This window comes from Synchiropus splendidus, chromosome 7 (genome assembly GCF_027744825.2).
Source record: "Synchiropus splendidus isolate RoL2022-P1 chromosome 7, RoL_Sspl_1.0, whole genome shotgun sequence".
In the NCBI taxonomy this organism is placed as follows: domain Eukaryota; kingdom Metazoa; phylum Chordata; class Actinopteri; order Syngnathiformes; family Callionymidae; genus Synchiropus; species Synchiropus splendidus.
In genome coordinates this window covers 13,551,384-13,568,152 of record NC_071340.1, presented here as the reverse complement: position 1 = coordinate 13,568,152, position 16,769 = coordinate 13,551,384, and the positions used below count along the sequence as shown (strand labels likewise).

General features: G+C 41.1%; 2 protein-coding genes across 6 annotated transcripts; both read right to left on the bottom strand.

Annotated features, from left to right (window-relative positions):
- Positions 1-5,335: 5,335 nt before the first annotated feature.
- On the bottom strand, positions 5,336-10,536 carry trafd1 (TRAF-type zinc finger domain containing 1). Of its 4 annotated transcripts, none has more exons than XM_053870632.1 (12): positions 10,377-10,536; positions 9,238-9,286; positions 9,030-9,165; positions 8,731-8,784; positions 8,222-8,660; positions 7,691-7,939; positions 7,315-7,379; positions 6,744-7,004; positions 6,524-6,665; positions 6,099-6,315; positions 5,972-6,026; positions 5,336-5,908 (listed from the first exon to the last, which is right to left on the bottom strand). In XM_053870632.1, the coding sequence occupies exons 2-12, from the start codon at positions 9,270-9,272 to the stop codon at positions 5,870-5,872; spliced, it is 1,692 nt and encodes a 563-aa protein (XP_053726607.1). In that variant the 5' UTR covers positions 9,273-9,286; positions 10,377-10,536; the 3' UTR covers positions 5,336-5,869. The 4 variants fall into 4 exon arrangements, with proteins under 4 accessions (XP_053726607.1, XP_053726610.1, XP_053726609.1 ...); XM_053870635.1 differs by having other exon boundaries at positions 6,123-6,315; XM_053870634.1 differs by having other exon boundaries at positions 10,403-10,496.
- A 1,295-nt stretch (positions 10,537-11,831) lies between these two features.
- Positions 11,832-16,568, bottom strand: mob1a (MOB kinase activator 1A). Of its 2 annotated transcripts, none has more exons than XM_053870078.1 (6): positions 16,401-16,568; positions 15,319-15,485; positions 15,027-15,120; positions 14,121-14,254; positions 13,686-13,849; positions 11,832-13,015 (listed from the first exon to the last, which is right to left on the bottom strand). In XM_053870078.1, exons 1-6 carry the CDS (start codon positions 16,412-16,414, stop codon positions 12,938-12,940), a joined length of 651 nt encoding a protein of 216 aa, XP_053726053.1. In that variant the 5' UTR covers positions 16,415-16,568; the 3' UTR covers positions 11,832-12,937. The 2 variants fall into 2 exon arrangements, with proteins under 2 accessions (XP_053726053.1, XP_053726051.1); XM_053870076.1 differs by lacking the exon at positions 16,401-16,568 and adding an exon at positions 15,599-16,062.
- Between the last annotated feature and the right edge of the window lie 201 nt (positions 16,569-16,769).

Sequence of the window (16,769 nt, the reverse complement as noted above, 5' to 3'; positions counted from 1 at the left end):
CTGGACTGTGAAAGACTACACAGGCACAAGTTTTAATGTCTTAGCCAATCCATCACCATCTGTGGTGAGGGATGTCTGAGACACCAAGGTGAAGGCATGGGCCGGTCAAAGCAATCAACAGTCGACATGGTCATAGTCCTAATCGGTGAAAAACAAACATCACATTTTCATTTTCATGAGCAACAATCTTTACTGTATTAATTTATGACCAGAAAGGTACTGAAACAGCGCACTCCCCCACCAAGCCTCTGATTTTCACCCCATATTGTATTTTTTAAAGGAATTTCATTGCACTGTTAGACTGATGGAGAGAGTGTGCTGTCAAAATCCGAGCGCCATACGCAGCTGACATTCACTGACGCACATTAACTTTGTTATGTCCGTGTTCACAACTGCATCAAGAAACACTCAAGATTTTAAAATAAATATATTCTTTAGGTGGTATTAAAGGTGATTAATAATTCGGGAGCCAAACCCACTTGACTTCTCACACATAGTTCTCCCTTCAGATGGTTTCGGAGCAGCATTTCTGAGTCTCCAGACGACAACCTCACATCGTCTGACAGGTTAACAAAGCCTGTTCCCTCTTCCACTTTGTCCTCAAGTCAACAGCTGTTTCTTGTCAAGTTTTACTCAGCCATAAGAACAGAATTTCTTTGTGAGCCCACTTTATGGGGGAAGTGCCTGCTTGGACAGCACTGTGGCGACAATGAGTTGGGAGATTAACAGGACAACCTCAATGATTCGAAGAAACTTATAAGAGCAGTAACGCGACGTTCCAAATTAACATAAAGAAAAAGTACCAAGGATTGTAAAGAGTTTGACTCTTTGCATTATCGTACATGCTATAACAGTAAATACACTGGATTTCATGAATTTTGCTGCAACAAAACCTATGTACTTCGCTACCTCACTTCCTGTTTTTAAAATTGCTTTTTAGCCTGGCTTTTGGAGAATGAGCAACTTAAAGTGTTTTTTACATTCTTGTGTAGTAATGCTGTTATTACTTATTGTACCTGCACTGCATTCTTTGCAGCCTCCCCCCAAATCCAACACTGCATTTGACTCTCCATCACTGACCAGAGGGCACGTGCAACTCTCCGTTCTGCAGTCAAAACCAACTTTGTCTGTGAGGCCACGTGCATCTGAAGCATGAGAAATGACCCTGGTTAAATTTTATTCTAAAATCATATTCATCGTAAAAGTGCTGCTAAACATAATGAGCCGATCAGACTTAAGGAGAATTCTGTCAAGAAAAGTTAAACAATTAAAGCAAATGATTCAAGATGAGTAATGGAGATTCCTAAATGATGGGTTTCCTTAAAAAGGAGCAATTGAGGTGGTTAGGAAACAATGTGAAAGCCTTTCCTGAGAGGTTTTCAGCAAGAGAAGAGTGCGGTAGGAAGCTACGTCTACATGCTGACGTCCTGTCAAAATGCCCTTCATATGAGATTCCAGCCTTCACTAACAGTAAAGGGCTGACATGACTCTCCAGCAAATGAACACAAGTTAACTCTGAGCTTTAGCATTTTCTATCCCCACAATTAAAATAAATCCAAACCATATAAACAAGGATTACCACTCATCTGCTAAATCTAGACAAAGCTGCATGTTATAGCCGTAAATTACAGTCTACTGTGAAATCCTATTATGTCTCCAAGCACATAACGTAAAAGGGAAAAGCCTGCCAAAGTTTATTATGACAGATTTAGTAAGGCTGCATTAAAGCTCCTCATTCGCTGCCATTATATAGTATAAACAGGAAACTGTGGAGACGTTTCATGTTCGATATCATTTATCTGTTAATGCAGAGGGGAATGTTAAGGGCGGATGGAAAAAAATCCTAAGTTTGGGAGCTCGCAATTTGGGGGAAAGATAAACGGTGTAATGCATCACTGTACTTACATATCATCCCTCCACGCTCCCATAAAACTAAACAACCAACCACAAACGTATGATTTATATAGTGGACTCAAGCTTTAAAACAGTCCTGGGCAAAGTGTGGCCCGGGGGCCATGTGGAGCCCGATGCCTGTATTTTCGTGGCCCTTTTGACGTCAGACTATAACTGATGTGTTCTAATTTTTCTGCATTTTTTGTTATTTCTCTTGTAGTCCCCGCCCCCACTTCAGCAGTAAATATAGCATGTTCTTGTTTCAAGACTAAAATTTTCATTGGCCATTTTTGTGTTTTTCTTGTTCCTCAAAATACATTGGACTACTGAAAATATATTTTGAAATAAATTGCCTTTTTACATTTAATGTCTGGTCCATTGTTTTCATTGCATCTTTACACTTACACTTACATTTAATCTTTTTTGGTCAACTTGTCATTGTTACTTAAGTATGTATTTTGGATCTTTTTCCTTGGTGTTTTGTATTCTTCTCAGTCTCTCTTTTGATGATGGCCCCTCACAACAGTTACTAATGTTTCTAATGTGGCCCTTCAGGCAATTTAATTGCCCACCAGCTTTAAAACATAGGATTAAAGATGACAAGAATGATTGAAACTAGCTCCCTAAGCAACAGTTTTCATGTAAATGTCAGACTATACCACATTATCTTGTGATACTTTACCTTCAGTTTATATGATGCCTTAGTCTTACAAGCAGCTGCTCAACAATCAGACACACAGAAACAACGTTGTTCACAGAGACCAGGTTACTGCATGTAACTGTTTCGCGTGTGTCAGTCAGTTGTGTCTGAACACAGACCCAATGAGTCACGCTGTCTCATAAATGAGCGTCAGTGGTGCAGGAGCCATAAAAGATGTCTGACACCTTCTGCTGCTGCAGGAAACGATTAAGACGTGAGTAACGCTCCAGTGCTTTCTCCCCCAGGACACGTTTATTCATCAGTACTGATTTGTGACATCATGTCACTGTTACCAAACTGTTGCAACCAACAAAAATAACGTGTAGATTATAAGATTATAGTCCTTGCTGAAATACTATATATATATATATATATATATATATATATATATACACACACACACTGTGGTACCTCGGTTCTCAACCACAAACCGTTGAATCCAATGAATGGAAAAAGAACTAATGCGTTCCAAGCCTTAAAACAGGCTTTTGTAGGAGTGAATGTAGAGTGTCTGCTGCAGGTGCGCTGTTCCTCTATGTGTGTGGCCGCTGCATGTGGGAGGGGTTGCCGAGTGAGTGACGTCTCTCCAGAAGTGAAGAGGTGCCTGGTGCGTGTCCAGCTCTGAATGTGCGCTTCTGTGCAGTTTGGCTGTGACAAAGTCATAAACCAAGTAACGCTCTGTCCCAGACTCGCCTCATCCCTGTCCAAGCTCCAGCCGACCGGCTTTTTTCGGGGGCGTTCGAGTTCGTTCGAACTCAGGGGCAAAAAAATCTCTAAATTTTTGTTCGAACTCCGATTTACCACCGAGGTATATATATATATATATATATATATATATATATATATATATATATATATATAGACACAATGTCTCTCATACATTTCAAAATCTACTTTCAAGTCTGATGTAAAATAACCAACGGAAAATATGGAAAATTGAGAAAAAATAATCAAACGAGAAAGTTATGTGTCAGTTGCATCATAATGAACGAAAAACAATGCACAAGTAAAAAATGTCGGAGACCACAATAATAGTTTTACTCTGAGTCCAGGAGGGCCACATAAACACAGTCAAAGGGCCAGATTTGGCTCCCCGGGCCACACTTTGCCGTAAATAGTAGATGCATTATGTATCGATTCTGTGCTGTGATTGTAGGTCGTAAAGGAGTCACGTACATGAAGTGAGAACTGTGATAACGTGTACCAAACAAATGGGCATTTGAGGCCACAGAAGTCTGTGTGTGGTGCATCGGGAACTGGAGCCCTGGTGCCAGGTACCTGCAACACTAACACGAGCATCTCTGTCGTCTACTCACCAGAGCCCGGAGAGAGGACTCGTCCAGCGCCGAGTAGTTCTCCACAGACATCTTCACTCTCTACTTGACTCTTCGAATGTACGTGTTGGATTCAGGTGGGGGAAGAAAGCAGTTCGCTCGTCAGTCTGGATGTGACCCGGCGTGTTCCACCTGCGCGACCTGAAACTTCTTCTTCGGCGCCTTTCTTTGAAATCACTGTTGGAGTCTTCCGCAGCACATCGCCAGATATGAGAAGTGAGATGGTTTAGGGAGCATAATTCTGTCGCCTCGTGAGGAGAAGAAGTGAAAGCAGAGACGGGTCCACGCGCTCTGTTACGGCGGGACGTTAGGAGCTTGTTTGAAAAGAGGATTCCCAGCGGAAGGTGTAACTCCGCCCCCCGTCCAGTCGCGGCGAGTCCCGGCGTGTATTCAAAGCGCGCCGCTGTGTGGGAAGAGTCGACACAGCGTGTGTAAGTGGAGAGTGAATAACGAGTGTTAAGATCTTGTAATCTCATTTGCCCTGATATACCTCCGAAGCTGTAACACCATTTCATCATTTATGACTTAAGACAAAAAGGAATACCATAAATGGCGGGCGAAGCGGATCAATTCAAAACCGTAAACCGTAAGAAACACATATTTTGGTGGCGTGCCTTGTACCACATCCACGTGATCCAGATTGGAGAAAGGCATTCAATAGTCTTAACACTTTTAAGCAAACATATTCGTGGTGAAATATTTCCAGAGAAACAACTTAACTCCCAAAACTATTGCGTGAATATTCCCTATAATCAGAACCAGATTACAGAGTCAGGCTTCTCTGGAGATTTGAAAATAAAAATTACAGACTGGGACAATAAGACGACGGGATGTTATTCCCTCTTGTAATGCAGACTTCCTTTTCCTTCCATTTTTAATTTTCGCAACCAGATGTTGGTGTTTGTTGAATGACACTTCACTGGATGAAATAAAACGGGCCTGTTTGAAAACTTCATTCTTGGTATTTTAGCAGCTCTTTGGTTGAATTTGTCTCACATGAGTTGCCACCCCAGTGTTCCTTCTTATAAAATATGTATTGAAAAATCGAGCAATATTTATGGATAACATTGAGACATGTTATTGTGCTTTCTTTTATTTTCTTTTTCTTCACTCTCCGGTCACGATAAAGCAGAAAATGAAAAAAACAGAAGTTGAAGAGTTTTTCTTACCGGATGCAGCAATATTTATTTATTTATTTTAAGGTTTTAAACTTGATAAAAAAAATAATTTAGTCAACAGAAAAAAAGTTAAAGTCACTTCAGTTGGAGTTATTTTTCCTCCTCTCTTGAGTTGGTTGTAAGCTTTTGATATAGATTTATTCATGTGAACAAGGGTGACCTGAATGAAACCACGGTGATCACAACGGAGCGCTAGGGGCTGCCGAACAGAACAGAACAGAACTACGAAGGACTAAAACAACACAAAATATTTATTAAGAAAGACAGATGCACTGGAATGTAGATGGTCTGATGGGAATGAAGTGCAGCAATACAAAACCTGACAAACTTATTTCAGCGACGGGAAAGCACAAATAAAAAAGGGCTGATAGATGCCACTTCATGACAACACAAGTGATAAAACGATCAACAGGTTTATACACGATAAGACACGAGCAAGTTAGGGCATATAAAAACATGTTTCCAAAATCAGCTTCTTTTAACTTAATTATCACAGAGCAAGAAAAGACATTTTAAAGACACAAAAAGCACACAGAGGAGTAGCAAATGCTCATCATTCCATTGATACAGTTATTTATTTTTTCAGACATGGTGCAGCACGCAACGTAAACGTTGGTAAAGACGAGATTAAATGGGACCAGGTTTTAATAATAAACTCACTACTACTCAAGCAGGCACTTATCAAACCAATGCGTAGCTCATTTAAAGTGTGCAAATTGATAAATGAAAAGCAGATTTGGTGTTTTCCCTACAAGTTCTCGATCTCACTCTTCTTGATGCTCTTCATTCTGCTTCTTGGGGAACTGAAATGGAAAGCAAAAATAAAGCACGGCTATTTTAAAAGACAGTTAAGGAGTAACTTGTACCTTTGTAGTAAGATTCCTTTTGTTTCCTCTCCCTTCTGTGTTCTCTGGAATAGGTCTGTCGGATGGATGTGCATTGGATTAAACACATTTAAATGTACCTAATAAGATGTGCTGCCCACTAACATACCCCTTTGCAGAGCCCACTTCTGACCTCTCGGAGTCACAAAGCGACGGCTGAGCCCCTTCAGCACCTCGGCCATGCTGAGGTCTGTTTTTCACAACAGCATCCCAGTTGGAGGTCTTTCTCTGTCCCTGTGGTCCCATGAAGCCTCTCGGCCATTCCCTCATGTTCTGTCTGGCCGGGGAACACATGTCAGATCCCAATGCAGCCTCTGAGAAGTCAGCTGTGGAAACAAAATAAAATGGGATATTTCCATGAAATTCTTCTCAGCGTACACAAACTTTTTTTTACCAGCCATGGCCTCTCCATTTTTAAGCAGTTTTCCTCTCTCATGACATGGTATTTTAGCTTATCTGACACACGGAATTATATTTGAAACACTGCAACAAATTCCCCACCTCATCTTCATGTTTATTTTTAAATCAAGTTACCTTGATGCCTTGTTCTGCGTTGCACCTCTGGAGAAATCCGCCCGAACAAATCTTTAGCAGGACTAGACAGTGTTTTTCTAACAGGAGCCTTGGTGAGATTATTCAAAGGAAAAGCAGTCTGAGGTCGCATGTCACATTTGTCCTGGGAGGAAGGAAAGAGGAACATGAATGAAAATTGTTGGAGCTCTTCCCGGTGCGAGTTGAATAAACAGCGTTGAACCTGATGGTGAAACACAACCGCTTCCTCCAGAGCGATGCCGCAGAATTCGCATGGAATGACCACATCGCCCTCTAGTGGACTCGCCGGTGGACTGTAGGCAGCCGGCGAGACGGACCGCGGGAAAGTCGGGATGTTGGAAGCTAGTGTGTCAGGAATGCTGTGCATCAGGTCTGAAGTGTTTCTGATCTTCCGGTCGCCCTTTGGAGGAGACGAAGGATTCTTGCTGAAAGATGCAAATGCAGAAGCAGGGCTGCAGCCGGTCTGTGGAAGAAGAGGAGATAAAAGAGTCACAAGCTGGACAGGTGTTGCAGATGGAAACACATACACTAGTACACAATTCCTGGCATGAGTGTTTGGGAATTAAATAAAAATCACAATAGTCTGGAGCGACTCACGACCATAGTAAATGTGATGAGAGAATAGGACAAACAACCCTCAATTGTTCAGATTATGAGCAAATGTTATTCAACTGAATGAAAAAATACCATTAAGCCCTTTAAATGATGTTAAAGTGTTCTGATTCATTGTTGAAAACTGAGATCTAAATTTTATATTTATATTGACGTCAAACCTGGTGCAAAATCAGGTCGTCCTCTGGAAACAGCTCCTCGCAGAACTCACAAGGAAGCATGATATCTGCACAAAAAATAAACAAATAAATAAATAAAAAACAATCATCAGTGGGTAACTGCATCATTGGTTAGCTCCGAAAGCAAAACAAAACATGTTATGTGCAGATGCAACACAAACCCATCAACTAGAAGAAGAACCATCTCAACCTTAAAACAATCTTTTCATCACTTCAACATACAGAAGTGACAGAAACGGACACCTAAACATATTGAACTAAAACTGTAATCTTCCCTTAAGAGCATAAATATGAGACACTTTTTTTTTTTTTTTAAATCAGTGACGGCAAAGGTGTTTTCCACAACCATGGCTCTCACCTGACTGATCAGGGTCTGAAAAGACGTTGGTATGGGAAGTGAAGTCTGGATAGTTGTTGTTTACTGACGTGCGCGGGTAAGTGCTCTTCTCAAGCGTGTGATCCCAGATGTCACTCCATACGTTTTCATCCAAGCCCCCAGCCATCGACTCCCCATCGCTCTGCAAACTGAGAGCCAACATGTAGTCCAGACCTGACGAGTCCTCATCGTGGGGCTGAGATGAGAGTGGCCATGCACTCGGGTCCGTTGCTGCAGCAGATGAACATATGAATAAAACAGTTAGATGAGCTCAGTTTTGGTCTTTTAGCCAGCAACGCTGTTTAAGAGAAACAAACACACGAGTGATTTAGAGTGCCACACGTAGCTTTGAATTTCCCTTGCTGGACAGCTGCAGACTGAGCCAGAAGTCAGACACTATTTTCATCGCCATACTGGTTTTCATTACATATCAAACAGCAGGTAGGCAATATGAAGTGACATTTCCAAGTAAATTATTTATAAGTTATGGGTGCTATTATAAGAAAAACCCACCATGGCTGAAAGTCGTATTTTTAGGAGCCGTTTCCTTCCCGTCTCCAGAGACCTGTGCTCCTCGTGAAATATTATAAAGTCTGGAATTAAATGGTTGTGAAAAGGCCTGATGTCTTGCGGCACTGATGTTGTTTTCCTTGGGGCCTCTTTCCTGGGCTCTGAGATGATTTCTAATGGAGTGGGCCTCAAATCGCCGCCCGAGGGACTGCAGCTCTGCTGGACTGCGACTCACGCAGCTGTTGTTCCTCTCTTGGGATGTCGTGGGGCTCCCACAGAACACTGGATGCACAGCTTGTTCCCTTAACATCACATTACACTTGCAGTGCGGGCACTGCTCTGTTCGGGTCCCACAGTACTCTTCATGGTCTTTGGCTTGACTGTAAACAAGCTCAAGGTCACAGTACTGACACGGAACCAGTCTTTGAGAACATTCGGAACTCTGCGAAGAGAGAGGAGAGAATCATTGTCTACTCATGGTAACAAACAAAACGATTTAAATGCTCAAATACCTGATGAACATGGACGTCATTCTTATCAATCTTCAAACCACATTTGCAGGTAAACTAAAAAAAAAAAGGACAGTATGAGAAGTGTTCATCTTTTGTTGGTTCTTTCCACAGAAGGTCTTGCAATATAGCATTAGTTTGAAGGCCATTGTGAAAGGAAAAACAAAGGGAAGACAGCAACAATCAAACTAAACTAAAGATGGAGAAGACTAGGACTGAAGATATTTTGCAGTCAGAGAACATCCTGTATCGATTTTGCCTGCAGAACCGTTGGGAAACAAAGGTTGCTGCTGCGTTCTTACTTGTGTGTGCTCCTGCTTCTTGTGCTCCTGAAGATCCTTCTGGGGCACCGGCTCTTGGCACACATCACAAAGTGCAATATTCCTCCGACAGTGGATCTCATGTGTGGTGAAATTTAACTCTGGAATGTGATGCTTGCTAAAAGGGTGGAGAGGATTATGTAAACAACCATCCATTAATCCATACCTATAATTAGAAGTTCACACTAACCAGTTTTCACAGTAGTGCGTATTTTCGTCTCCCATGGCGTTACTGGACTCTGTTAACAGAGATTCATATGGTTACCAGTTTGGTGAACTGTAAATGCCATGCAGTCTTTAAATGCGTTCACTCAAATGACCACATTTGTATCATTAATTTTCTTTTTTTTTTTGTCCTGATGCTAAACTTGAATACCCAGGGTGCACCAGTCTAGTACCACTTGAGTGACTTCAACCACTTGACCCTGTCATCACACAAAAATGGCAGCTGAGGCTGAGCATTATTAACACAACAATATGTCCAAGTTTACCATCATTTCACTATTGAAGAGTAAACATTCAGTGCAAAATAATGGGAATGGGATGGGATAATATCACATGAATGACAATTTTACAGTCGTGGTTCTACAAGTTTTATCTATACCCATTTATCAGGCCACAGCAGGTTTCAACATAGCAATGCCAAATAGAAGATCTAACGGGTCGCAGGTCCACCCAACTCACACACCCTGGGACAGTGTGGTGGTGAGAGATGCGCGAAAGAGATGAACCAGCTGAATTGGGGGGCACAACTTCAGTTACGTTTCGGGGAGTGATTGGACTCCTCATCCAATTCTTGGTGAAGACAACAGACACCTACCTTTATCTTTCCATGAATACAAAATGGTTGAAAACTGTCATTCTAGTTCCTGCCCAATGTAAATTACTTATATTGTATTCCTGTAATAATGTACTTTAAACATAACAAAACATTCATTAAGAATACGGGGATACAAATTCTGCATTAGAATCTTCGGATAATGTTAAGATTGTAGTATGATTTAAAACATGTTCTGCTAACGGACCATGACATTTAGCCTCTAGCTTGATGTCTCATCGCATTTAAAATGACTTCAGTTGAGTTTACTCAGTAAACCGGTTGACAGCTCTTTCTTTCGACTTCGCTCGCCCATTGTCCCTGGACATTCAAAACCATTGTGGAGTTTGTTCACGTATACGCGATGTTACTCGAAAGAATTATCATTGAATGAAGCAGATACAAGCGGTAAATGAGCGATAAAAGCGACATTAGCTTAGTTGCTAAACAACAACTGAACGGGAGCTAATGCTAACTAACTTGATTTTAGCCGATTAACCAGGGCAACATACCGCGACGTGGATGGTTCTTCACTCACTCGCTTCTATTTGAGAATAAGGTACATTTTATGCGAACTCCATTCAGTTAAAAGTCCCCTGGAACGCATTAAACCACCATTTCACGACAATCGCAGAAATAGTTTTGTTCCTCATCGCTCAAGCAACGCACCAGGAGTACGGAACCCTGAGTGTAGTCTTTCAGGCTGCCCACGACCACGTATTTACCAATATCCGCTCGAGATCGATAAAATATTTCATTTCTACAGTGCAAGAGTCAATGTAGTACCACAGCTATAGTACATGTGTAATGCCATTGTATGAATTTAATTTTGCTGTGTTTTACATAATTTCTCCAGACAAAACTGAGGGAGAAATACCCAAATTCAGCTTCCGTTCCAAACTTGCCTGTGATTGGTTCACCAAAGGATGGTAAACAAGTGGAGCTCAGCCGAGGAGATGTTGCTCATATGAATAGAGGTGCAAACACGTCAGATCAACGCCAGTTATGGAGAAAGTTTAATCGCTCACGTACCGGTAAAAAAAATAAGACAATGATTAGAGTCACTTAACTTGACCTTAAAGCCAAGGTCAAGCCGTCTCGACTAACAAGTCTTTTATATAGGTTTATTTCATTTACAAGAAACCAGCAATAACTCCTTTATAAATCTTGATCTGCTTCTGCTAAAAAGAACAACTTCATGTGAAGTTAGCATGTCAAATGACTGTCGCCCTCCAGAAACCTGAGGCTCATTTGGCATTCCGTCACTTAAGTTATTTTAATCTACTCAAAGCTTATTTACTCAGCGAACAATTGAGAAACATGATACGCATCTGTATGTAGTACTTAACAAAGACCATACTCCCACAAATAAGCCAAATGACGTTTGGCGTGAGACCTCAGTGGAAGCTGGACAGCTGACTGTCGTGAGGCCAACATGCAAGTAAGCAATTATCCATGCTTGAGGACAAGCGGTCTTTAATTTACATTCCTCTACCAGTAACTTCCAACTTGCCCAGCTGTGGGGGAGAAAAAGACAGTCATTTATCCAGTGGACATGCTTAAAAATATTTAAAAAAACCTAAATGATAAAGTGTCTTCCTCAGCCTGCAGGCAAAAAGAAACTCAACAGAGAAGCCTTTTTTTTTAATTTTTTTATTGTATTAAGCTCATCAATACTGTCATATCAGACATTTTAAAATAGTCAAAGGCACCGCTTTGTTCAGATTAAAAGTTGATCTTACTGACAGAAGGTGCAGTAGATCCCTCTGTCACCTTACCACTGTCAATGACCACCATTTGGTATCAGAACATCATCTAAAATATTGTTTTTAAAATCAATTTCAGCCCTTGTTGTTTCTATGCACCAAATGTTTAAAAGTATGTATCAAATGAAATGTTAGATATATACCAAATGTTTAACAAACTTGAGAAAATAATGCACATCAAATAGATCTAAAACGCTGGTGAATATTCAAATAAAATCTTGACTGATCACTTCTGACGTACAAGAGGGGAGTTTTTTTTTTTCCCGGGCAACATCAAGAAATTTAATCCATAATGTTGACAGCATTGAATCATAAACAGAGATATATCAAATGACACGTGGAGCTGTTACGAAGCTAACCTGACAGCGGAATGTCCGAAAACATTGGCCACACAAACAGCCCTGCTGCCTGAGCCAAATGATGATCATAAAAGTAATTAAGTCTTTTTGTGCAATGGTTGTCACGAATCAGCAAAAGATTTCAGTACCACAAATAGGAATACATGCGCACTCCTTCATTTTTAGGCACCGATAATATAAACTAAAGATGACACACACAAAAATAATCCATGGCTATTGGTTTTTTCTCTCTAGATCTTTAACAAAAAATAGATTCATGTGGTTTCATATAAAAACATGACAGATAAAACATATTGCTGTTTGACTTTCTACTAATTAGATTGTGTATTCAATGAAAAAAAAATACAAATACAAATCCACAGAACAAAGTGGCTACATTTCAGTCATAATGAAAGATTTAGGGGGGCACTGACTAGGCTACACAATCACTGCTCAGTGCTCTCACCTGGTTTGTGACTTCTAACATGAGGGCCAACACTCACAGCATTTAGATATAACAGTTAAAAAAAACAAAATCACAGAACTTAACCTTGGTGTGGGTTCTCACAGTCGTGAAGAATGAAATGTTAGAAATGTCCTGCTTTCTACAAAAAAAATCACTAAAACCCAGCTGTATAAAAATGTGTTGGTCATTGTCCCTATGTCTACGAACAGGTATGCGTGTGCACCGACTCAAGTTTCTAGGAGGAAAATGCTTTTCACTTTCATAAAATTCACTTTTAAAACTTCTCAACTATAATCCTATTGAAAAATATGCATATGTTGTGCTATAATATTCAATCTAGAGGGAAAAATATGGAAAACATCAGGTGGAATGGACAGGTGCAGCGGAAAAGCTCAGGTGAAAGAATGGAAAAGGCACCAGAGTGGAGACCAGAAGTCGGAGGTAGCAGAGGTCCAAGAGGACGAGAGCTAGAAGACATGTGAAGACGGCATCTGATTAAAGGTCTATCTGTCCTTGGATCCGAGCTTCTCAATCAAGTCCTGCAGAGGGGCCAGCTCTCGTCGGTCAATAAGGTTGAACTCCTGCCAGCAAAAGAAAGGATTAGTGTGGGTTCAGGACGTTCTAGATTGGAGGCAGTCGAACTCTTGGCTTGATCCTGATTTGGTAGACTGCGTGAAGTGGTAAAATTGAGTTAGAAACAGATAAGACCCGATTACAAGATTGAATGAGGCATCACGGGGGAACTGAGTCCATGTGAAAAGTCAAGGTCTTCACCGGATTTACTCATGAAAGGTTGTAATTTCAGACATATCCAGACTCCACTGACTGACGCTGCGCTGCATTTCTTCCCGCTAACTGCTACTGATAAGGACTGACCGCTACATTGTTTTGATTGTGCAGCACTCCGTGTTAACTGTTAATGTTCACTCGCAAAGGGAAGTGCCATGGCATATCTGGGCTGAGCACGTTTACCGTCTGAGCTGATTGACTGGGTGTGGAAAAGGGCCTCAAGAGTGGGGAGTTGCAAAAGGCACACTCGTAAAAATATGTCATCATCTGCCACTTGTATATCAATAAACATAGGTTGAAAAGGCTTCTGTTAATCTAGTGAGTGCATCACTATGCTAGTGGAATACTTTATGAAGTTGCCATGATCTTTGACTACATGTGTAAGTATACATTCTAAAAAAGTATTCAGAATAACTAGCCTTGACAGATTGAATTTCCTCAACAGTAGTGGAACCTGCTGACCTGCACAAAGAAGATGAAGTGCTTGAAGGAAGTGTTGAGGTGAGCCTCCTCCTGCAACTGCATCACAGAGTCGAAGTGTTGGTGGTAGATGTGAGCGTAAACTCTGAACAGCCTCTTCAGGATGGTTTTTGCCACAGACATGAAGTTTTTTGGAAAGGGAACGCCTGCGTGGCAATAAACGACAGACGTTATCAGCAGAGACTTACCGACAGCACCACTAACAGAAGATTCCTCAGCATCAAGACACTAAGGTCATGGAAGTCCATGACCTTTGGACTACACTCTGCTTCTCATCTGTCAAGGAGGGAATGTCTGTCCTCCCCCCACAGGACACATGGCTTGAAACAAGACTCACATGGCCACAGAAGGAGCAAATGAGATGAAAGGAAGCGATTGTAGGCCAGTAAAACTTGTCAGTCAAGAGTAAAAGCTCACCAATCTTGGACGGAAAAAGAGTCTCGTCATCCAGCTGATCCTGCACCCAGGTCATGAGATAGTCGATGTATTTGGGAGCAGAACATTTGATAGGCTTCTTTATGTTGGTGCCATCAGCCCAGTGGTATTCATATCTATGGCAAAAAAAGGGACCATGATGTGCCAGGCAGAAAAAAAGACTTAACAGATGCTGTTTAGAACATCAAATGAATTTTCTCTGATATCATAAAGAACTCTAAAAATAATGACTTTCTTAAGTCAACAGGAAGACAGACTTTGTTCTTCTCGCTAATTACACACACCGGACAGGCTCGGTAGGATGACAGAAAAAGGAAGCTGGAACAATGTAAATTCCAGTTAAATACACTCTAAAAGCAAAGTTCAGTTCCTGTTTCCTTGTGTGACGTTTAATGTTTCATCCTACATCACATTACAATAGTGAAGCACATGATGCTGTATTTTCATTCACCGTTTAGTGCAGAGTGGATTGACCTTTTGTCTTGCGTTAAATTCCTATAGTTCAAGACGTCAGCAGCAGTCGCATGTCATGAGAGTCATCCTATTGACTAGACAATGCTGCTGCTGTATTGGTTGGTTGGTTGGCTGCCCCATTAGACTCATAACCGTAAACATTGTGGAAAGTACAGAAATCTGGATGAAATGAACGAAGGCCACAGAGAGAAGGTTTCATCTATGTCCTGCTTCATATGTAACATTAAGCACTAATGGGTCTTAAGAGATGAGTTTCCAACTGATTCATGAAAGTTTTGGTATGAGTTCACAGATTAATATTCATCCGACAGTCTCTTTTTCAAGTCACCTACTACTTGTTTATGGACTGAGCACACAGGTTCTAATTGGATCATACCAACATGAAAGCGAAACAAATATCACAACAGTTCTGACCTTGGTCCTGCTGACATCACGGAGCAGCTGGTCTCGGTGCAGAACTCAGTGATGGTTCCATACAACATGTTGATTTGGTTGAAGAAATCCACAGCTGTAAGAGCAACAGCCACTTAACTTGTGTAACACAGGAACTACTCATCAACACGTGTCTTTAATTCAGCAGACTTTGGACAATGACAAAAGATAAATGGAGAGAATAAAGTTGACTGTACAAGATTTAGCAAATAACATTGGAAAACATACAGCATGTTTTAAGTGGTATGCTAGTGTCACATCTATATTCACTCACTGTTCACTGCGATCCACTCATTCAGGTCCTCCCCCTCAGGTAGCATGACTGCTTGTCTTAGGTTTCCGCTTCCCAACGTTGCTTCAGCATGCTTCAGAAGTTCATACTGATGTGAACCCTCCGGGATGTTTTTCTTGGGCTTGAAGGTTTTGGATGAGCGACTGCCACTATTTAGAGCAACAGATGAGAAAAAAAATACATGACACAACATTAACAATAGCCTGCTATTGACAGGATGCTTGCCTATAACCTTCACAGATGAGTTTGAGGAATACACTACCTCACCTTGGAGACCTGTTCTTTCATGTTTATTTTTCTCTGGATCTCATCCACATGCATCACTGAGAGAGACACTCCCTCCCAAGATCAGTATCTAAAATCTATTTTAGTGTTTTATTTAAAAGTTTAAACGTCTTCTTTCATTTTGTTCTCAACATTAATGTCAGTTCTAATATTTTTTTACTGATGGATCCAATAAAAGACATGAAAGACTGTTCGTAAACAAATCGAAGGAACAACACAGCAACGTAATACAGTATAGTTGTGTAATTGTTGTTCTCCTGTGGGTTAGCATACTTCCTGTCTTACCGTGCACCCAAAAGTCAAACATTTCCTGCACAATTGTTGACTTCTGATGGGCTTTTTCTAACCATTTCACGGAGTTGCCAGTGTAACCACAGCGTGACTCAACAATGCCATTTAAAGATAAGACTACACGATACGAGTGACAGAAGGATGCTACATATGGCCTCAATATTATAGTATTTTATTTGTGCATGTGACAAATGTCTAATTTGAGCAACATGACTCCAAGTGACGAGGGGAGCTAACAACACGCTCGAGACGCGACCGTCAGGCTAACCAAGTTAGCATGTAATTAGCCAATTAAAAGTTACCAAAAAGGAACTGTGGCAAACGAACAGATGCTATTAACTAAAGAATCACTTGGGAAACGTAACAAAGTGTTCAAAGTCAACAAACACACGATGACTCGCGTCTGTCTGTCGGCGTCTATTTTAAGTTACTTCCTTGGGTGTAACTTCTTTGGGCGGTAGCAAGCGACAACTTCAAACTTTACTTACAACAAGAAGCTCATCTTGACACCGCGGTCGTTGTGGAGCCTCTGTGATAACTGTTAATCCGATATTGTAATGAAATAACTTTGTTTCACAGCCGGGGACCACTTCTCTGCGCTAACAGCTAACAATATCGTCGAGGCTAACTCCACTCTTCCTCTGTCGGTTATGCTGCGGTCGCCGACGCAGACTGTCGCCCTCTGGCGAACTGCGCCGTGTAATAACACCGACAAGATGCTGATATTCTTGTTATTTAGGCAAAAATTAATGGATTCGTTTCGAGTAAAAAAATGTCCAAACATTAATAAGCGGTAATTGTATTTATCTGAACAGGAGTGGTGACTGCATTAGTGGTAGAAACATTTTTTGCAGCGT